This window comes from Plectropomus leopardus, chromosome 10 (genome assembly GCF_026936395.1).
Source record: "Plectropomus leopardus strain MGB_pleo_1.0 chromosome 10, ASM2693639v1, whole genome shotgun sequence".
NCBI lineage: Eukaryota > Metazoa > Chordata > Actinopteri > Perciformes > Serranidae > Plectropomus > Plectropomus leopardus.
The window spans coordinates 17244530-17267545 of record NC_142185.1 but is presented as its reverse complement, the minus strand read 5'-3'; the positions used below and the strand labels follow the sequence as shown (position 1 = coordinate 17267545).

The following is a 23016-nucleotide window of genomic DNA, read 5'->3' as shown; positions in this document are numbered from 1 at the left end:
TTAGTTTGTTATTCCAACTCTTGTTATTCCAACTTTTCAGGTAACTGCTTTATGGCATCTCATTTAATTTGTTTATCACCCAGACACCCTTCTCTGGAGCAGAAAGATGAAAACTCTTTTTCATGTGGTGTGTGTGTGTGTGTGTGTGTGTGTGTGTGTGTGTGTGTGTGTGTGTGTGTGTGTGTGTGTGTGTGTGTGTGTGTGTGTGTGTGTGTGTGTGGTTTCTGTTTTTCTGCTGACTCAGCTGCAGCGGTGACAGAGGAGAGCTGAGGGAGACACCAGACACGCAGCGCTTAAACTGCTTTTATATAAATCAATGGCTCACTCCCAAAGAAATCTCACGCCCCAGCAATGAGTGGATGTTTGGGGGTTGCCATCTAGCGGCGGCTGAAGGCTCCAGACTGAGCAGCTGGATTGTACAGTAAGATGCTCCATTTTGTCTGCAACTGCACTATTTCTGATCCTTTCTTTGTTTTAAAACGGGAAATGGGTGACCAAAAAAATGTACATGATTTATGAATGAAATCTCAAGATATTTCCAAAGATTACATAATAGGGAGATATTCTACAAATGTAGCCTCTTTGTGAATAATCATCTAGGTGAATTGGAGTGTTTCTTTCAGATCCAGATCCAGGTGTTTTGAAGTTTTTAGATGGATGAAAGCTTGGATGTGTGTTTGAAGTGCGCAGAGCAGCTGGCTTTGTGTTTTTGGACTCCTCCCGTTGTGTGATGAAGTTCAGATGCGCGCCGTTGTTCCGTACGCGCGTCACCAGCGCACAGAGGAGCTTCCCGACGCGAGGGGAGGATGGAAAGATGTGTGGATCACGACCGTGGGAGGCTTTGAATGTCACAATACACGCAGCTAATTGACGCTCTACTTGTACGGGATATGTTTCCACCCTTTGTGTGAGCAGCTGCTGTGGATTTGATTCACACATCCAGCGCCGCCTTTTCGCGTCTGCTGCGTGGACCGTAAAACCTCGACTCGGTCCCTCGCGGTTATGTTGTAGTTTTACTCGGACGAAGCTTTTTTTTCTGTTTGGATCCAGGAAATGTTGGCATGGCCGCTTCGGGAGCACAGAAGTGTCCGAAGAGTGAGAAGTTGGACGAGGCGCAGGCTTTGGCCAAGAGCTGCGCGGGGAGACCAGACTTCCTGCCTTGTGATGGGCTCTCCATCTGCGCTACCCACAGCCACGGGAAGTGCTTCAAGCTGCACTGGTGCTGCCACTTGGGCTGGTGTCACTGTAAGTTAGTTTTACGTGTTTTAATACATCTCTATAATAGCAGAAATCCATCTCACTCGCTGTCACCGTGGTGGCAGAGCATGGTGATAGACAGCCATGGCCATGTTGAGAAGCAGATCCGCTCACTTGTGTCTCGACTATAAAGGACAAATTGTAGCAGATCTGAACTCTTAACGCTCTGAGAGTGAACATTTGCTGCCACAGATGTGTTTTTCAATATTTGATCAAACTTTAAAATGTGTATGTTGGAGTTTTATTTGAATTCGTTGCGATAATATCGTGGTCAAACTTGAGAGTTACCATTAATCAGAGACCTTTCAACAGACGTCTTTCTATGAATAGTTTATGTAGTCTAAACAATGGAGGCTGCAAATTCACTCGCAGATGTTTAAATTTCATGGTTTTAGTGCCACTGCTATTCTTCTGATTTTGTTCGTGCTCGTTTCTTTGTGTTGGATATTAATATAGCCTACAGTCCAAACTGTCAGTGGTGATTTAGTGCAGGCCATGAAAATGTAAAACAGATTCTGTCAATGCACTCCTGTATCCTTTCGTTTGAATCTCCAAGGCCGTAGCCATGGAGTCAACATCGAGGGGGGACCAGATCTGTCAGGGGGGGTCTAGGTTTGACTCAGTCGTGTTGTTAGGCCTGGATGCCTGAGGCTTCAGCCCTGGATGTTTTCTTAATAGCTGCAGATCTACACATATAGGCTGTATATTTTAAAAAATAAGACTAGGCCTAATAGTTTTACTTATTTATTTTTTAAAAAACACCAGAGCCAATATTCTGTCATTCCGTTAATGCATTAAAGCCCCTGAAGTTTTTGGTCTTCTGTGCCATTCAAGATTATCATGTGCATGTGTAAGACAGCACCCCGGACTGGAGCTCATTTTAGATGCTTTATTTTTTTAAATTAATATTCTGAGTCTTAAAGTGCCTAAAGCAGACAAGTAAATGCAGTACAATACCTCCCACTGAGATGATGAGCAGTATAAGTATAAAATAGCATAAAATAAAAATACTATAATAATATAGAGTACAACTACCTCAAAATTCTGTAAACTCTAATGATAGTTGCAGAGTATTATATTTCTACTTAATACTAATCACTACTAATATTTTTTATCATATTTAATAGTCTATGTCTTCCATCACAATTTATAATTATAATGTGGAGGAAAATCTGTTTTCCGGGTAAATAAGATACGGAGTGCATTAAAAAACATCAAAACAGAGCTTGATTATTGAAAAGTATTTCCTGGGTGAGAATCCCCCCAAACCTCCCTACAGAGGTCTGAGCTAGGCCCCCAGTGTCCTCAAATCCAAGAAATTCCCTTGTTTCCTACTATTATGGTATTTATCATAAGCAAGGATAGCTATAGTATATAGTATACTATGCTATTCTGCAATGTATTGCCATAACCAGTAGGAATAATAATAGCAACATTTAAAAAAAAAATTATGATTACTTTTTCTGATGATTATTTTGATCAACAATGCATGGTTGTCATCGAGTAACAGCAACAACTTTTTTTTTTTTAATTTTCTAATCTTATTTCACTGTTTCTGGCTATGATAAATGATGTGATATTGGAGACTTTTAAAGAAAACATGCCTTTACAACCCACTTGTGGGTTTTGGGGCTCTTAGTATATTTAAAGTAAATATAAAATACCACAGTTTAAGGTTAAATGTCCCTCCCCTTAGCCAAATCAAAAAACTCCCCAGTGCCTAAAAAAATATCCTCCTCCGTTTTGCACCACCCCCTCCCCTCTCATAAATAACTAATAGTTCCATAACATATTTGAATTGGGGGTGACATATTTTGATTTCTGCCTCCGTTGTAATGTTAAAGTTAATAAGGACAGATATTTATAATTAAAATGTTGTTGAATTATTTTTCTGCGATAAGTCCATGTACCTGTAAATGATATCTAATTGAAGAAGAAGTGGAAAATAGTAAAATAAGCTTTTATACATTCCCATGTCATCTAGTTCACTTTGCATTGAACTCTAAGAAGGACTATAGCTTATACTGTAGCATTTGCATTCCTGGTTATGAATGCATCTCTGTGTCTTACATGCCAAATACGAGTGCATACGTGCACATTATGTAAAGATTCGAACATTCGAAGTGTACAGAAGGAGGACAAAGGAGATACGCAGAAAAATGCTGGGTAACATCACACTTTAGTCATCACTTTCATTTCCACTTTAAAATGTAAGTCTTGTGATACTTTTCTTCCCGTTAACAAATCACAAAACGCTCACATGATGAGACCAAAACCAACAATGGATTGATTCTACTAGAAAGTGTTGCCCGTGTAGCCAAAGCCTGAAATAGCTTATTCCTGTGAGCCTTAAACCATTTTCACCATATCTTCATCATAATGATCATGGACACTGTAGTTTATTTTGAGTCAATCCCACACACAAAATCTGAGTGCAGTAAATACTCTCTTTATTAATCCACAGCTGAAAAGTCACCCATCCCAGACAAATGCACTTTTTATTCCTTTTTGAGTAATGTTGCTAAAAACTAGAGAGCCCAGCTGTTTTAGGGAATTATTCAGCCTGTTTTACAAATTAAACTGTACAGTTATGACCCAAATTTAAAGATTTGCGCTTTGGAAGGAATAGGTTTGTGACAGAATGCTACAGTCAGTCAAGGGATGTCAGAAAGTAGATTTACTAACAAACCTTTTTTGTCTTTTCATGAGATTTGTTAATAAGAAGCGGTTGGAACATAGTAGGGTTGTGGTGGTATAATGAATTCAAGTTATATTGTGGTATGAAAGTTGACAGTTATCATACTTTGTACATTTGCTTGTACACAGTATTAGAAGAACTGCAACCACACCAAGAATCTCTCCTGTACTTGCAGATGTTTGTTTCTCTTCGACTTCCTGTCCGACTTGAACATTTTTTCAAGTTTTAATAATAATCAAGCATTTGTTCAACCAAAGAAATCCTTCAGTTTTCCTTCCTTTAAGGTTTAGCTTAAAGGATAGTCATTGTGATAATTATGTAATATCCTGTACTGTTATTCCGTTATATTTTCTGAGGCAGTTATCTCAAAGTCTTATATTGTTGCAACCCTAATTGTTAGAATTAAGGGCTATTCATACAAAGAACAATAACTATAACAACATCAATGTCAGCATCCAAACTGATGAACAACAACGTTCTGCAAACAGTGGTGCCAAGTACACGCTGCACGCTCCAGCTGTGACGCCCTGTAAATTCAGATGGATTTTAATTGGTTGTCAGTGTTTCTGTCGTTCATTAAATGACAAATGACTCGACAATTTTAAAATATACTCATCAGGTGGCCCTTCATCCTTTTGAAGTATAACCTTTGGCCACAAAATCGTCACATTCGAACAAAGTAGGGCTGTGCAATATGATAATATATCAATATACTGATACGAGACAATATATTGGATATCAGTGGTGGATGGTCTTATATCGTAAGTGTTGTCTTTCCCTGGTTTTAAATGCTGCGTTATAGTAAAGTGATGTAATTTTACTCGTCAATTCTAACTGTTCTTTTATTCACCTTTACCTACTTAGTAATTATATCCTCATTACTGACGATTATTTGACAAAAATCGCGTGTAAATATTTTTGAAAGCAACAGTAATCATCCATACAGTCTTGTTGCAATATCAATATCAAGTTATTTGATAAAAAATATCGGGATTTTTTTTTTGTTTTATTCATATCCCCCAGCCTGAAGACCAAATCAAACAGTCAATCAAGTGCAGCAGCTGATATTTTTCACTTACAGGCCAAATGTTGTATAAAAATAACTGAACTCAACAGTAGTACACTAATTTCATTTCATTTCTATATACTGTTGAATTGACTGTATTGGTAATAGAGTACAGCTTCACTCAGGCACGAACAACTTTCTTCTCACTTTGTCAAGTATCAGTGGCATTTTCACTACTTCTCGCACTTCTGACACTTTCTCTCCATGGGAACCTTTCTCGTCGTGACACTTCCACCCCACAGCGGAACCACAGTAGCCGTGCCTGAGCCTGACAGGATGTCCGTCTCTTTGTGCCGCCCTAATTTATCCCATCCCTGGCTGCCCTGGAAATCCTCAGATCAGTGTAAAACACAATCACCCTCCACTCTGCACCACTCAGTCAGGGCTTATAGTGTGCAACTGCACAAGTCACATTGTAATCTTTGCCATGTAATCATTGGATTTAGATGCCTGCCTCCGTCCAGAACAAGCCAAGCGATTTGAAATATCTGATGTGGCAGAAAACTGATGAATTCTTTCCGGTGTTTATTATGAGCCACATCTGGGATTTGTAATTCTCGGCAAAGGCTGTTCAGTGTTACATCATTTGTAAACATTTGGACTTGCTCCTCCTTTCATCTTTGAAATATTCATCACTCTGACTGAAATTGTGCTACACAATGGACATGGAGCACTTTGTCCCCATTATTTGATTCAGGCTTGTTATGGTATAGAAGAGAGAGCCAACCGCGTCATAATAGAGCTTCTCTCACCTTCACATCTCTTTCCACTATAATTCACAGGACCCCCTCACAGGACACTCATGCACCACAGTGAGAATAAACCAGCTCAGACTGCTGAATCAGGCAGAAACAGGGCGCCCAGTGAGAAAAGTATAGCAGCGTGCTAATGCATGCGATTCTCTTCCTGGCTCACACCCTCCTTTAAAATACACAATAACCCTGGATGCAAAAGAGCGAAATGTTGTAACGCCCCTTATCTCGCCACGTTTTCATTTTGAAAGTGCCTATGACTGTCGCCTGGAGTATAGACTTGTTCTGTGGCTGATAATTGCGCATTCACCACAGGGAGCCTTGCTAGGCTGACTTTTTAATTACATTTTTAATAGGTTTCCAGGCAAACAAATACAAAAGGTCAATTTTTAGTGAGACTTTGGCCCAGCATTTGAATTCCCAGACACAAATTATTTCCGTTATCGCACCTGTGGAGCAGTGATTACCTGTGACTTAATTCTTGGCTTCTCCTGTTTCTCTACGTGCCATTGCAAACACATCTCGAGGTAGTCCTCCTCACAGTTTCACTCACTTTTCGTCGTTGCAGGCTAGAAAATGATGCTTTGACGGCCTGCCAGTAGTTTCCACTTAGTTGTAGCTTTGTTAAACCTTTGGATGAGAAACTGAGGGAAACTGGATTTGGATGTATGTGGAGGCAGTGTTCCCAGCTGGTGACAACATCAGTCCAAGTCTCTCATTAGTGGTAATTAGCTGCGTTTAGTGTCACCGCCAATATGTCATGTCTGATGAGAGCTTCTGCTCACAGCAACACTGGAACCACCTGGTCTGAATATTTTTTTTCTCTCTCTTTATCCTCTACTAACTGATTACAATTAGCAGGCAGAGCAATGAATTACTCATTAAGAAAGTCTAACGGAGTCTAATAAGTCCTGAACAGTCTTGTCAGTCTGCTCGTTCTCTGTCAGCTTCAATTTTGCACGTTACAACTTGTACTTCTCTTGTAGATAGAAGAAAGTGGGATCCTCGTGTCAGTTTTCTTCATCTCATCTGTCACGCCACTTGGCTGTAGCTCGCAACTATTTCTAAAGGGAAATATAGAGGCTTATTGGATAAAGCTCTGCACGATATTGATTGATTTGCTGACCGTTTCAAAATTTGCCGCAGTGCTGAATCATAAAAAGCTTCAGCTATTATTAAAGGGTCAATACATTGTTAGCACAGGCCAGAGGGGATGTTTTTTGATTGATTGTTCATGTTTGGGAACCACTCTGCTGGTCTCTCAACGTCGGAAACAGGACAGCACCAAACAAAAGTTCGGCAAGTTTTGAAGGAATTATTGTTCCTTTTTATGTCTGTTTTTATACAGTACCACTGTTACCCTGTTTGTGTTACCACCCAAAACTCAATTATGTACAAAAAACACCAATAGTATCACCTGATTTGGCTAACTTAGACTGCTTGAAGCTTCTTATTAGCTTTGAGCTGAGCTTCAGAAAGCATCTGAGGTCACTTTCTCAAAGAAATTCCAGTCAGTTGATTAGACTGGTGACTCTTGATACCTCAGTGGCAAGCTAACAGGTGACTTAAGCAAACAGCCACCTTTATCTGTAACTTTATCCATAACTTTTCCTTGTTGTGTGTTGACTCAAAATGGTACCTCTCATGTGGTTTGGTGTTATTTGTTGAGAGAGAGACAATTTTCATGGAAGTCATTTTGACATGTCACCGTAGGAAAGGCACAGGTTTAAATATTCAAATGAATGATGGATGAATTCCATGTAGCCACTTCAGTTACAAGGTCCTGGTGTCGTGCATGCTGACTCGCTGTCACACTGTCATGCTTTACTGGGACTCAGAGCCATCGTAACGTTATTAGTGACACTTGTTTTACCACTATGACAAGTCAAAATGTCTGCCCTGAAAAAGGCCCGGTACCTAGTTCACTGATTTTTAAATGTACATTTAGGAATGTTAGTTTTGTATTAGGATAGACTTAAAGAAATCTAAACCTATTCTACAAGGTCTTTACAAGAGTTTAAGCTTAAAGGGATACTTTGCAGATTTTCGACCAAATTTGAATCATTACCATGTGGGTAGTTTCCTTCCATCTTACCAGCACTTACCAGCTCTATGGCTGTTGCTTGAGCTACAAATTGTGCTTCGGCATTTTTGTCCACGGGCAGAAAGAGTATGGAAGCAGATTTAGTAAGAGGAACACACCCATGTCTCTTTCTCTCTCTCTCTCTGTCTCTCGCAGACCAAACTCAGATCAAACTGTAAAACTAGGCAGTGCAGATCAAATACAAACCAAGATTCAGTTATTGTAGTGCTTATTTCCCACCTAAAAAGTCTTTAGAAACATATTTTGGCTGTAATCAGAGAGTTTATGAACAGGAATTGGGTGTCATACTTTTTGTATTATAAAAACACATGCTGAAAAAACTGAGATCAAACTGTAAAACTAGGCAGAACTGATTAAATAAAAACAGAGATTATTTCGATATATTGCCTATTTCTTGCCTAAAATGTCTTCAGAAACATATTTTAGTGCACTGTTTAGCTGTAATATGAGAATTTATAAACAGGAAGTGGGCGCCACACTGTTTTACGAATTGTAAAAACTGAGGCTGAATATACTGAGTCCACTACGATCAAACAATAAAACTATGCAGCGTTGATAAAATATGAACCAAGATTCAGTTATTATATTACTTATTTCTCACCTAAAATGTTTTAAGACACATATTTCAGCTTACTTTATAAATGTAGTTTGAGATCGTTTGTTACTGCAAGCCGCCGTACTGTGTCTTGTGTCATGTGTCAAAATAGACAAGCTATAATCCTATAATGAAGTGTTTGTTCAACCAAAAAAAAGCTTGTTTTCATTCCTTTAAGAGTAATTGTAACTTATAGAAATACAAATTATAATAATACCGTAAAATCATAATTTTTTCTGAGACGGTTATCATACTATTTGTGGTGCGTTCTGGTAGATATTTTACCTCTTGAGCAAAAGCAAACGCCAGGGCCTTTTTCCTCTGTTTTCTTTGGTCATGGAAAACCAAATTCAAAAGTATTTGTGTCTTTCTACTGCACAGACATCCTAGCTTTATGAGAAGACCATCTTCCCAGCAGTGAAATTCCTCTTTAATGTTCACTATGAGCATGAAAAACAGTCAAGAGAGCTGCATCATTTTTTCACTATGGTGACAGACTAAACAGTCAGTCTAAACATTTCAAACTGGCTGTAAGTCAGGAACAGCCTTTTGCCTTTGGAGGCATGAAACAGGAAACAGGAAAGGAGTTTCACATGATGCTGGGTCAGACCGTCCCCTTGGCTGAAACCTGAAACTTATGTTGTTGCCCCCGACTGCAGCCTCTTTGTTGGACAGATTTAAACACAAAGAGCAGCGGATGTGTGAGCGGACCGTATTCACTGGCCAAATGGGTGCAGCAGCTGTCGATAGATGAAAACAACCTGCTTAAATAATTGTTTTTATTCCCCTGATTTTGCCACCGTGCTGCTTTGAACTGGCGTGTTGCATTTACAGTAGAAGATCTGCTCAGACTGCACATTAAGACTTCTGGCTTCAGCTCAAACACACAAAAAAATCAAACTGTGGGGGTTGTTAATGACTCAGTCTCTACTGAGGCTTTGATATAAGCTGATATTAAAATGACATAATATGTGTGAGACAGTCGAGCCCTTTCATCCTCGCTATATGTTGAGTTTGTCGACCATAAAACCCCAGTCTCCCAAAGTATTTTCCCTCCAGCTGCAGGGAGCAGAAATTCGGACGGAGTGGTGTCGAAGCTCTGTGAGACTGAGAGAGAGTGAGAGATTGAGGAGCCACATGCTGCATTATTCAGAGAGACTATCTCCTGTATTAAACCAGACTGTGCAGCCATCGGCCAGCCACAGGCCCAGGAGAGAGCAGGGGAGGCATGCAAGATGGAGGCAGCAGGGAGCAGAGGAGTTTGAGCTCCTCGCACTGTAGCTCCTCCGCTCAACTCCCTCCTCTAGAGAGCAATCTGTAACTTCCCCAGAAAGAGTTGCCCGTTCTCCTGCTGTCTCATTAACCTCTTAAACTCTAGATTTTTATCATAAATGTATTTTTAAAAACAAGCTTTTGGCTATATATAACACTCAATCTCCTTGTTCCAACACTTAAATGAAGCGAATAGATTCTCATGCTGACTCAAATAATTAATCCCAAGATTCTCTAATATCTGCTGTAGATATTTTGTAATGCTTTGCTGTCCTTGAAAAAAGGCGGGTTCAAAGTATTGAATATACGCAATGATATACACACACACACATATATATATATATATATATATATATATATATATATATATATATATATATATATATATATATATATACGCAAGGCTTGTTCCTGGTGCGATATTGAAAATGACTATATTGCAAACATTGAGCATAAATTATCACATCATTTTTTTAAAGCCCCACGAGACTTGGTTTGGCTTCCTCGCTTGTTCCCTCTCACACACACCCACAAACAAAGACACTCACAAACATGATACGTCACACACGCTGCTCCCCCCATCCAGTCCACGTTATCCTGGGCGGAGCAGTGTGTGAGCAGGCGAGATTTGTGTTTTGCTACAGTCAGACACATTTTACAACCATGGAACACCAGTGCGACTTGCAAATATTATTATACACAAACTGGAGAACTGTTTCCAGAGTAAAATCACCTTGTTTATTACCACCACTGTCATCGTGGTAATAATTATTCATAATTGGTAATAATTATTTATATCCTTACATTATTATCATTGAGTCTGATAATAATGTAAGAGTTGAGAGCCCTTTTTAAAAATGTTTTTTTTATATCTGCACAGCTCCAGACTGCGGCTTTTTGGCTGCATTTTGTGACCATGGAGCACCACTGTATCCTGCAAATATTTGTAATACATAAACTAGAGACGTGTTTGTTTTCAGCTCACAGTGAATAAATACTAAAGTTTAACAGTGCTGTAGTAACAGTGTAACTTTCTGATAACTGCTGGCAACTACTGCTGACCGAAAGCTTCAAAATCAGATCAAAAACATTAACACTTCCTGGCCCGAGACAAGCCGGGTGCTTCAAAATAAAAGTACCAGCGGTTCTGCTTCAATTTATTTCTTTATAACATTACTTTTATTATATCAGCATTTTATTTATCTTCATTCTAACAGCAGTTGCTTTAACTTTATTATAATAGTACTTTATTTAACTTTAAAATAACAGTATTTAACTTTTTATATGGCTGTAGCTACTCTATTCAACTAGCTTTACTGTAACTGTTCATTTTATTTTGTATTTTAGTAGACTACAGTAGTTTAAAGGAAATTTTGAAATATCAAAATATATATCTTGTATTGCAATATACCCTTAAAATATTGCAATATTATTTCTAAGTCACATCACCAAGCCCTACTTGGACACGTTTCTTTGTATTAAGATCACTCCCTCACTATAAAAGTAGGCAGAATAGTGACATCCTCTACTTTTAAACTGTAGATCCTCTCAATTCATAATTACACTCCTGTAATGAAGAGCTGTTATTTCCTTGTTTGATGTACCCAACTGCCTCATTAAGATCTCCTCCAGTCCGTGATCTCCTACATCCCCCAGAATGCCTTTCATCAGTCTCCACTGAACTTGTTGCTCTCAGTGACTTTTAATGATAACGTGATGAAAGGCTTTCCTGTTAAAAGAAAAAGTAAGGAGTCATTCGCCTCACTCAGAGTGCAACATGTCCCGTGGCTACATATTATTCTGCTCCATTGAGGCCACTGTCAGTGGAAAACATTGTGCCTGTGTTTCCACTGCAGTTGATTTTTCACAGTGTGATTGTAGGTGTAAAGTGGTGGGTCTGCAGAGAAGCTCCTACTTTTGGTTCTGAGGCACTGACTCAAAAACTCTCACATTTACTGTTGATGCTTTTTTTTTTTAGTCTGTCAGTCTTGATTGCAGCAGAAATGCTGAAAATGTCTCGTGACAGCACGCTGCCTATGTGAGAGCAGTTATCTTTAGGAAGAAGAAAATACACCACAAAACAACAGCGAGAAAGGGAAATGTGAGATGTGTTGCCAGCAATATTCAGCATTTTGCACCCATTATATGACATTCACAACAATTATATTGCAGCAAACATCTATTCACTGTGTAAAGATAAAGTGCAATCTATTACAGTAATGGCGTCCTGCGCAGAGGTTGCAGTCACACTCCCTCTGTGTGTGTGTTGTAATCTAGGCTTCTGATGTTGTTGTGGTACATGGTCTTGCAGCACGTGCATGTTAGTGCATGTTACATGGCTACATGCAGCTGCAGACATATTGTGTATGAAGTGTACACAACACGCTCTTACAAACCACACCCACCATTAGATGCAAGATAATCCCACCTATACAACGGTTATTTGAACCATTCATTAGCGCCACGTTGTAGCAAACAAATAGGGCCTAATATAGCAATAATCCACGTTGTAATTTAGTATACGAAGACATGATTTACCTTAACATGGAAGTTTAACTCTGATGTAGCTGGTGGGCGGGTCACTTAGCTGCCTCATCAGGACCTACTTGCATGTGGGTCCGAGTGTGTATCTCTCACTGGCAAGCTAATCACTGTCATTCTGCTCTGTGCTCATACAGTGACTGCTGATAGTGCTGTCCCACGCTGTCATTGCATAGCCCCTATGCTCCGGTGATCCCCCCAGGTTATCACTGTTATACTATGTTGCCATTGTAAGCGCTGTTCGCACCCTTAGCACTGTTAGCTGCTAGTTGCCTCCATGTGGAGAACCATATGCAGACAGCGTGAATCAGACTCTGAATCATAGATCTGCTCTTAATGTTGTATGCAGCTCCTTTGAAGGTCTACTGTGTAGTATTTAGGGGGGATATATGGGAAAAAATGGTATATAATATTAAGAACTATGATGTTTTTGCTTCTTATTAACGCAAAATATGAATCATTGTTTTTTCATTACCTTAGAAGGAGCCTTTTGTATCTACGTACGAGATGGGTCCCCTTCACTTCGACTTTGATGTTGTTTCTACAGTAGCCCAGAACAGACAAACCTAATGCTGGCTTTAGATAAGGTTATTTGTGTTTTTGTGTTTTTGCATCAGCCACCATAGTTTTTGTACATGCTTGGCACACGGAAGGAGTTTCACTTTATTGGAATCTGCAACTTCACTACTGGATGTTACGAAATCTTACAGAATGGACATTTATAGGATTAAATCCAGCAATAAATTGATCACACTAACAAGTATTTTCAGTGCAGCCAGAACATGAGAACAGTTTTTTTCCACTCTGCTAATATACTTAAGTTGCTTTACAAAAACTATTAAATACACGTTTACTCACTGAGACGTTCTTTATTACCACAAACACTAGTTTATTTTGATGCAATCCTTCATAGACTGTCCTGCTGCTATAAATACTCAGCCCACAAAATATGTAGGCTATTCATCTATTGAAAATAGTTCCAAACAAATGCAACATTTCCTCATGTTTAAGTCATATTTGCTTAAAGTTACAATGCTCAGCTATTTAAAGAAATGATTTAGCTTTTCTTTTTCTTTTTTTTTTTAAGAGCTAAATATTTGTGACCCATCTTTAACGATTTGCGTCTTCAGGAGAATCAATGGGTGTCTGGCTGAGTGCCACAGGCAGAGTAGGCAAGTCAGAAAGTATTTAAAGATCTGATATATTGTCAGTTTTGGGCTTTTTTATGGATTTTGTTGGCAAAAATAAAAATGTTGAATAATTCCATTCTCATCTTTCATTTCATAACCTTAAACTAAGAAGTGGGGGATGCTAAAATGTAGTTTTTTCTTTATATGTAAGGACATCTGGTCTTTGTTACTAGGGAAATACAAGCACACACACGTACACACAGGGCAGAGAGAGAGGGTGCAGAGGCCGCTAACAGCTGACATTGTCATGCGAGGGCTCCAGCTCTGGGAAACACAGAAGGGTAGAGTACAACTGAATATCAATAAAGCTGCATAGACAGTGTTCACTGGCTGTCAGTCAGTGTTTGTATATTTTCAGTAAAGGCACGCTCTACATTGGCTCATCTGTTCAGCATTGTTGAGGTTTTGTTGTGTCTACTGTCGAGTTCATTTGTGCTGGACCTTGTTGCTTGCAGTTGATACATTTGCAAATATATAACAAACCAACATTTTGGCTGGAATTTCAAATTAAAGGTGCCTTGCCAGTGTCCTTGTAAACAAACTATTGTTACTCACCAGATCATACTCGTCACCTTACAGCCTGACACACCGAATGCCTTTTCTCTGTCGTACAACATTGGTTAAGTCGCTTTTAAAAATATTTAAAATCATGCTTCTCTTACATTAATGCTTGCTAGCTTGCAGTCTTTTCCTCTGCTGTAATGTCTTCATTGCTACTGTTAGCATGTGTGTAGGAATGATCCAAATAAAAGTGGAACCCACTTGTGCATACATCACCCTGTAGAGTTAATACTGGTCAGAAATGAAAGGAACCTTTAAATGATCATAGTTAAAGTATGTGACTACAACTAACAACTGTTTTCATTATCAATTATTATTCCAGTTAATCTCTTAATTAATCTATTATGCCTCTTTCAGAGGACAGTGAAAAATGCACATTATAACCTCTTAAAGCCCAAGTTGACAACTTCAGATGTCTTGTTTTGTCCAATCAGCAGTCCAATATCCAAACATTTAATTTATTTTTGTGTTACACAGATCCTCATATCTAAGAAGATAAAACCTGCAAACCTTTGCCATTTTTCCTTAAAAAAAGACTAAAATGTTTTTTTCAGTTATCAAACTATAGTTGTCCATCAATTTCTGATAAATCCACTGAATGATAAAACCACTAATTGTTGCAGTTCCATGTGCCATTAATAGAGACCTGAAACAAAGTATCTCAAAATAACTACCACCACCTACAGTATTTATAAAGGTCTTTAAATGGATGAATGTATCTTTTAGCATGCAAAAACAGAAAGTTGTGTTTTGCCTAAAGGGGAACTTTAAATTTTTGGACCATATTTTTCAATGTTTTTGTGTCAAAGTGACTAATGGAGACAACAGTTCTTGAAACTATTGAGAGACACCCCTGCAACAGAGTAACAGACTGCAATGCAAACCTTACAGGCTATTGTGCACTGTCAATGTACATCCATTAAAATTGTTGGTGATGTACTTACATTTCAAGTCTTTCGACCAATCAAAGCGCTTTCACATTGCTAGGCTCATTCACTCATTCACAAACTGGTAGCCAAGGCTACCAAACAATGTGCCCCCTTAATAATGTCTTAATAATTCGAACACACTCACACACCGATAACACAGCCATGAGGATTTACTCATGTATTTGGGGTTCAGTATCTGGCCCAAGGATATTGTGACATGCTGACTGGAGGAGCTTGGGATTGAACTGCCGGTCTTCCTATTAGTAGATGATTCGCTCTACCACAGCCGCCCTGAGAAACAAACCTTTGTAGAAATCAAACATTTTTCTTTACCTTTCACTTTTCCAGTCTGTTAGCTCAAGGACGATGTTCTGTAATCTCACTGACTTTTCCAGATTGCTGAAACTGGCTGAATATTTGCCATTTCTTTAAAAATCTTACAGATAACGCAAAGCTATGCCTTTTGTACTCCAGCACAACATCCATTCAGTCATCTCTTAACTTATTTTTACTATTTTTTTTATTTTCACCACTGTTCTTCCTGTAACAAGTCACCTCTCATTGGATTTTAGAACGAAATGCCATAATAACAAAAAGACTGGGGAATGTAAGGGAAAAACATGTCATTTCTCTGTAGGGTCCTTATCGTAATGCTGTCAGACACTTCTAATAATTGAAGCCTGTCAGTGGCAAAAACAAGCACTTTAAATGGACAGTAACTAACAGTGCACAATTGTCCATAGGGATTACATTACAGCATGTTTTGCCACTGCAGCCAGAACAATCAATTCAATACTGGACCAATTTCAAAAATTGTTTTCTCCATTAGTCACTCAGGCATAAAAACATGAGAAAATAGGGTCCAGTTCTAGGTCCAAAAAAAATCCCTTTAACATGTTAAGATTCCTCTCCTTTTTTCCAGACTAGGTGAGATTAATGTCACACATAATGCGGGGCTCTGGGCCTGCTGTAAACAGTGATATTTCTAACTTAGAGCAAACTAATTCTGCATTCTGCGCACACCTTGTAAATCTACAGACAGCCTGTGTTTCTTCTGCAAGGCTGCTGACGACAGCCAGTGTTGGTGTTGTGTTAGCTCCATATGCCTGTCTGTTTTGTTGTCTGCCCATGCATCTGTCTGTCCCCCCAGTATTGCTCTTGGTATTTGAAACTCCAGATGGATGAATGCAATTAGGTGTAATATGCTAAAAACTAAATGTCAACACATTGCCTTCTACAGCTTTAGCTCTCATTTGTTGCCGCTATCGTGTCTGCCTGAATGGGCTCGTCTCAGTCTGAACATGGACCATTGAGTTTCTCTCATTAAACAGAGGACGGCTACTGTTCCCCGCTTCTGTCTGTATCGACATTAGCTCCTTGTGTTTTGTGTTAACAGTGTTTACAAAGTATATGGACATCAAGCCTCTTTTAACTGCCTCACACGGGCAGATGATGCAATTTTGTGTCTTTAATAAAGAGCCGTTCACATGAATGAAGTTAACTACATTTACGCGCTGAAAATTAGGATTTAATCAAGCTAAATATCTTTTGTGTGGTGCAAAAAAAGTCTCATCAGCAAACTTTCAAAACAGAGCCACTTCCCTACTTTGAAGTAGTGTGATGTTTGCAGTGTAACCTGGGAAAAGATTTTTGATTGAATGGGTCCCCTCAGCCAGCGAAACAAAAGACAAGGACACAGAGTGAGAGGAAGTGATGCGTAGGCCTGTCATCTTCTGTAGTTTCTCTCTCTCTAGGGAGCCAGTTAAACACACATCTGAGTCGCACTATTCAGGCAGCACGGCTCAGAGTTGGAGGCAGTGGGCTGCAAACAATGAGTAACATTTGGGAGCAGTCATTTTGCACAATCACCACCAGTATATGAGCTGGCAAAGATAGGAAGCATAACTCACATGGAAGGCGTTTGAATATTTGTACGTGGATATAGATACTCTCCAGAACAAATGTATGGATAATTTATCTCATAGATATATATATATATACTATATATACACCGTCATGATTATGTAACTAATCCAGATGTAAATCAGCACCGCGTTGTTGTTTGGCCTTAATCCTATATGTCATTTTTGAATTAAGTCTTGCATCAGCTTCACAGGGTCGGACATGATTGCTGCTCTGCTCTGGAGGGCCTGAAATTTAAACTATGTTACACTCTGGCTGCAGCTCCACCTCAGATGGCGGTGGCAAGGCAGGTATTTTTGCCTTTGGCGCCATGAAATGCTTTGTGATGTGAAAATTGGAACCACCTTTGAGAAAAGATAGAGTTATCACAGACACACTCTTCACTGGTGCCTCCCGACTCACTTCCTGGCATCTTCAGACACTGTGTCCTCGGTTGAGGCTGACTGAAAGCAGGTGACACCTCACTATTATCATTATCTTTATCTGCTAGCAACAACTATGAACAGAGGGGTCAAGTGCAGTTTTACATGATGGAAAAATCTCATATTTGATTGGATAGTTGTGTCTCACTAGAATATCACATATATGTTTCTGGTTGACATGTAGAGAGAAGAGAAAGATTTTGATGCATACTCTTAGAAGTAAGGGTTCGAAAAGGGTTCTTCCTGAAGGGCTGACGTCCTACCCAGAATTGTTTGCTTCTGAGGAACTCTTATTTTGAAGAGAGGGTTCTTCAAGGGTTCTTACTCCCGGCCCATACTGCATGCAGGTTAGAGCAGCCACGTTGCAGGCATGAGCAGCACTGCTCAGCTGCTGCACATCAACTCTTTTTAACCTCCTTGACCACAGAGGGGTTCTCTGTCCTCCCATAAGTGATTTGGGATGGAACCTTTCACAAATGGCTCCAGATAGAACCCTCTGAGAGGATTCCAGGTGTCACCTTTATAAAAAGGTTCTACCAGGAACCAAAGGTTCTCCTATGGTGACAAGCCAGTATGGTTCTAGTTAGCACCTTTATCTCTGACACTGTAAATGCTAAAAAATGGGAGATATATTTGGTGCATACAGTACCAAGAGATAACAGAATAATTAATGTGCTGACATGGAATAACAAGTTGTAAAATGTGTTTTTATTCCTCCATGTCTTTAAAGGCAAAGCTGATTTACATGAATTACAATTTTCAGAGTGCATTTTCATGCTTCTGTTGGGATTCCTGCCAAATGTCTCCACATGGTGCCATAGTTTGGATTTGTTGACTCTTTTATTGATTTAAAACTGCATTTAATTTGTGTTTTGTTTTTTTGTTGGTTGGGTTTTTTTTGTTCACTTTGGGACTGTAAACACAACAATGGCATATAATCACCTTTTAAAGGGAACCACCATCTAAATTAATAATGCATATATGTTATTTCCATGGCCATCAATATTTGAGAACATGAGCCACTCTCTCTAAAAGCCAGAAATCAGAGTAAGTCAGTCTTTGACTTGTAATGTAATTTCATACTGAAAATAGCTTTATTCTGTTGTAGTGATCTCAGTCCTGGAACAGAAAATGTCCCCATATGCGCAGAACATCCCCCTGGGTGCTCTCAGTGTCATCCATCTTTCCGTATTCATTGTCCCTGGAGCAGCTCTGGACTTTTTACTTGATGCTATCACAAATCTGAGTTTTAACACTCCAGTTTCTGGATTTGGGAGACAGTTGTTCATGTTAACTGATATTTATGAACTGTCAAAGACTAGAGGAATAACATGTATGGATTCTGAAAATGGACGTTGGGGCTGTTGCCATATGAGATTATAACTACACCATTATTGTGGCCAAAACAATTCATTATAATTATATTACTGTGATATCTATAGAAATAATAAATAAATAAGTAAATAACAAAAAATCAATAGTGCTTTCATTCAAATTCATCTTTACCTTTGTTTATTGTTATTTTTGTCTCTTTTTTCAGTAAATGAATTACATTCAATATACAATTGTAGGGAGGTGGAGGGGGACAAAGGGAAAATGGAAAGAAAGAAATGATTTAGTCACTAAATTATTTACACAGTGTTATCATATGTGTGCTGACATGATATCAGTATTTCAGTTCTTAAATATCACATTTATGTCTGAGGGTCTCGGTAGCAGAGTGGTTTTGCCATATGAAAGCCAAATCCTCAGTTCAGTTTGGAGTTTTGCTGCATGTCATATAATAATGATAATAATAATGATAATGCAGTCGGATGCCAGTGGACGGCGCCAGGTTTAATTGTTGCTGGTAATGACGTAATATCAGGACCACAAAGGTTCGTATTGGTGGATAGGTCCAACAAACCTTGGACTATAATCCAGGAGCCCAGTGCTTGCTTCCCATATGAGTGTGGTGCCAAACCATGGTGTTTTTTTCTAAACCTAACTGTACATGGGCCCTAACCCTAACAATGTGCTTTTGTTGACATCCTGCTGTTGGTTGCAGCATCAGGGAACGTCAACAGCAGACGCAAAAGGATCCCCAGAGCGTGATATGTAGGTGAAAAAGTGTATTAACAAGGTAGCGATACAGTTACTGGCTGTCCCTCCCTCAGACTCGTTTTTTAACGCAAGGCGACGGCGCCTTTCAGGCTGTTACACTCAAATTTTGGAACGCTCTCCTTTTATTGCTGTGATCTCTCAATTTCTGTGATAACTTTATGAAGCAGCTGAAAACATGTTTATTTAGACAGGCTTTTGTTAGAATTCATCATTCATTTTATTTATTAACTTCTGTTTTGTTTTATTGCTTGTTATCTCTGTGTGTCTCTGCCCTCATCTGGCTTGTTGTTGCTGTGCTTGTACTTGTCAGCTCTGTACTGTTAATCATAGCTCTTTTATTTTGTATTTTTATTTTGCTTTATTGTGGATCTGTTTTTTTAATGTAAGCACATTGTGATTTTTATCTGTAAAAGATGCTACAAAAAAAACTTTACTTAGGTACTTTACTTAGCAATATGTGATGACTTGACATGAGAAGGTGTTGGTAGTTCCCCTTTAAGTTGACGTGGTGAACAGCTGACACAACGCTACATAAGCATTTATATGGAGTCCTGTTTATGGCCACCTGATAAATGTATTAAGTCCAATTGTATTAGTAATTTTCCTTTTTGCTGGGCTTTGTTTTCTAGAAATATCTGTCTCTTTTTAATAATGCTCCACTATAGTCGCTCACTGTCTGCTGTTTGGTGCTGAGCAGGGAGCGAACAGTGAGTTAATCACAGCTTTTTCTTTTTTTTCCCCTCAGGCAAATATGTGTACCAGCCCATGACCAATGTGTGCCACCTGCCCAGCACGACCGTGCCAGCTGTTGGGACGGAGTACAGTAACACCATGGACCTGTCCGTCTCTCTGGCTGAGCGCTTCCTAAAGCTTGCCCCGTGCTTCCAGTCCCCGCCTCACCTGGAGTCGCCCAAATACTGCGTCATTGCGGACCTGTTTGTGGATGACTACATTGTCAAACGCATCAACGGGAAGATGTGCTATGTGCAGCGCCCCCCGCCTCCTTTACCAGAACCACCTCATCCTCCCACCCCTCCCCCACCTGCTCCCACCACACCTCAGATGCCCCAAAATCCCCCTCAGCCTCAGCAACCGGTGAAGCCCGCACCTCCCACCCAACACGCACCTGCGCCTGTGCAGCCGGTTCAGCATGTGTACAGTGAACACAAACATCTTTCCCCCGTTGATAAGATAAAAGGCCCAAAAATGGACCACTGCTCCTCTCCATCCAGCTCCGAGGACTCTGGCATCAACGCGCTGGGTCTGCACTACTTGGAGTCCTGCGAGGAGGAGAGTGAGGAGGAGGATGACGACGAGTTGAGCACAGACGGGAACTCCAGCCCAGGCAGCCTCTGGGATCAGGACGACTGTTCTCTGCTCTCCCCCTCCAAGTCAATGATAGAGATCATCGAAAAGATCGAAACAACTGTGTAACTGACACAACATCGACATGGACACCAGCTGTGAGCGAGCGAGAGCTACAGAGCAGAATTATTGAGAATAACACTCGAGGATTTATTCTACATAGACCAACAGGACACAAACCCCTCTTTAACGCTTCAGCAGGGCTTCGCTGGGTTGTTAAGCTGAATTTGTTTTCCTGCAGGTGGCCGAGGACTGTACATCCGCACTGACACACAGCCTCTCCTCTGTCCACATCCCCTGCATGGACTGAATTTCTAGAACTTATTATAATGCAGGAGAAAGGCACAAGCACAAGAATATCAAGCACATGCACAGTGGACCAAATAGACCTCCTGTTCTGACATAGTCAAAAATGGAAAATACAAAAAGAATTAGTAGTAGGTGCACTCAAAAGGAAAGTAATTAAAAAAGTAAGACTTTTTTTCTGAGATTTCTCTGTAGGTATGTGTGACAGGAGCTGAATTTTGTATGAACAAAGGAAGTATATGTCAGTTTCCTGATGATGATAATGAGCAGTTAGATAATTGTAAGTGTTCTCCAGTCGTCAATCTGGCCGTCAGACTTTATTCTAATTCAACATTTAAGTGGCACATAAGCGTGCAATTTCTTGCTCTCCGGTCAATGGCTCCACCCACACGTATGAGTAATTCTGACACTTCAGCATAATAACTACAAGGCCATCTACCTCTCACGGGGCCTAATGCACATCAGCCTTTTAACCTGTTAATTACTCAGCAGCTCGGAGCTGCTGGGACACACCTGCTTTTGTCACGTCAAAAACAAAAAGATCCCCGGGCCCACAGTTTGTGTGCACTTTACTGACACCAACACGAGCATTAGGTAGGTAGGTAGGTCAGTGTTCGACAATCATGGATTACACAGAAGCACATTCCTATACTGCACCTGCCAGTGAGGGCCAAGGGTACTCTTATTAAACCATTTATCAGACATTTACACATGGTTCTGACCACCTTTTCTGGTAAAGCTGCAGCGAACTGCAGTGCTGTTCAAGGTTAAATGGGGCGTTAAGCAAAACATGGCTTGTATTGACCTCTATTAGCAGCCAAGAAATTAAATAGCACGGACGTGTTTCTGGCAGGGTGACAAAAGTAGGAGTCACGCTGTCACAGCAGAAACTAGCAAGAAGACACCTAGTGAAGAGGGAATATATCTAATATATATACATATAAACTTATATAACAATAAAACTGCATTGTTATTTGCTTTTTGGGCTTGACAGTGAAATGTCTTGTGACGCCAGCTGAAAGGGGAGGTTTGGAAAGGTGTGCAGGCTAGATTAGTATGTCACAGTTATTTTGTGCAACGGGGCAGAAAAGTGTCACTTAACACACCTTTTAAAGGAAATTTCAGTATGGAATAGGATGCAGAGTAGGTGTTGTGATGTTGTGATGGACATGATGTTATAAGAAATGCACTCAAGTATAAAAATTTGTGAGACAGCCCCTTATTAGTCAGTTATTCAAATGAAGATGGGCTGGGTCTTATTTTATTTTTATGTTTAAAGAGTTATTTCCTGGAGAGTTATCTGCAAAAATCACTAAAAATATTCACAAGTATGTATTGCTTCAATGATATGCTAGATGTTTTAAAAAGTCATTTTGCATGACTGCATTGATTTGCAGAAGTCCCTCATGTAAAAAAAAAAAAAACAACAACAAACAATTAACCAAATTTGTGATTCAAACGGTGAACAAATCCTGTATCTGTCATTCAATTCAATTGTTCGTAATTTAGGAACAGCCCTTGACATTACACTGAACACAGTCCCTCTTGATGCAGTTTAAAACATCTGTTATGTTCTTATTATTGTTATATTATTTTCATATGAATAAATCTTAATAAAAGTCACACTTTTCTCCCTGGGTTTGTCTTTTGTAGCCAGTTTGGGGCATTTTCTTCCAAAAAGAAATCTTTTAAAAGCACTCAAACTTCCTCCACCTGAAACCAGTATGACTAATGCTCTCCAGAGACTGAGTGGAATAGCAAAGCAAAGTGAGAGATACACTAAAACTGAGTCATTACTTTAGCTGCGGTTGTTTTTCTCTTCCGAAATGTCTTGACGAATGTGCTTTGTTTCTCATATTCCCTCCTTTGTAACCTTTACTTTCTTCTGCACCGGCATAGAGAAATTACATTAAAGCAAAACAAAACTGAATT

At 39.6% G+C, this 23016-nt stretch overlaps 1 protein-coding gene across 1 annotated transcript; it reads left to right on the top strand.

Annotated features, from left to right (window-relative positions):
- The first annotated feature begins 224 nt into the window (after nt 1–224).
- Nucleotides 225–22722, top strand: LOC121949577 (UPF0524 protein C3orf70 homolog B). Its single transcript, XM_042495305.2, has 2 exons — nt 225–1245; nt 20159–22722. The coding sequence occupies exons 1-2, from the start codon at nt 1062–1064 to the stop codon at nt 20845–20847; spliced, it is 873 nt and encodes a 290-aa protein (XP_042351239.1). The 5' UTR covers nt 225–1061; the 3' UTR covers nt 20848–22722.
- Nucleotides 22723–23016: the final 294 nt, after the last annotated feature.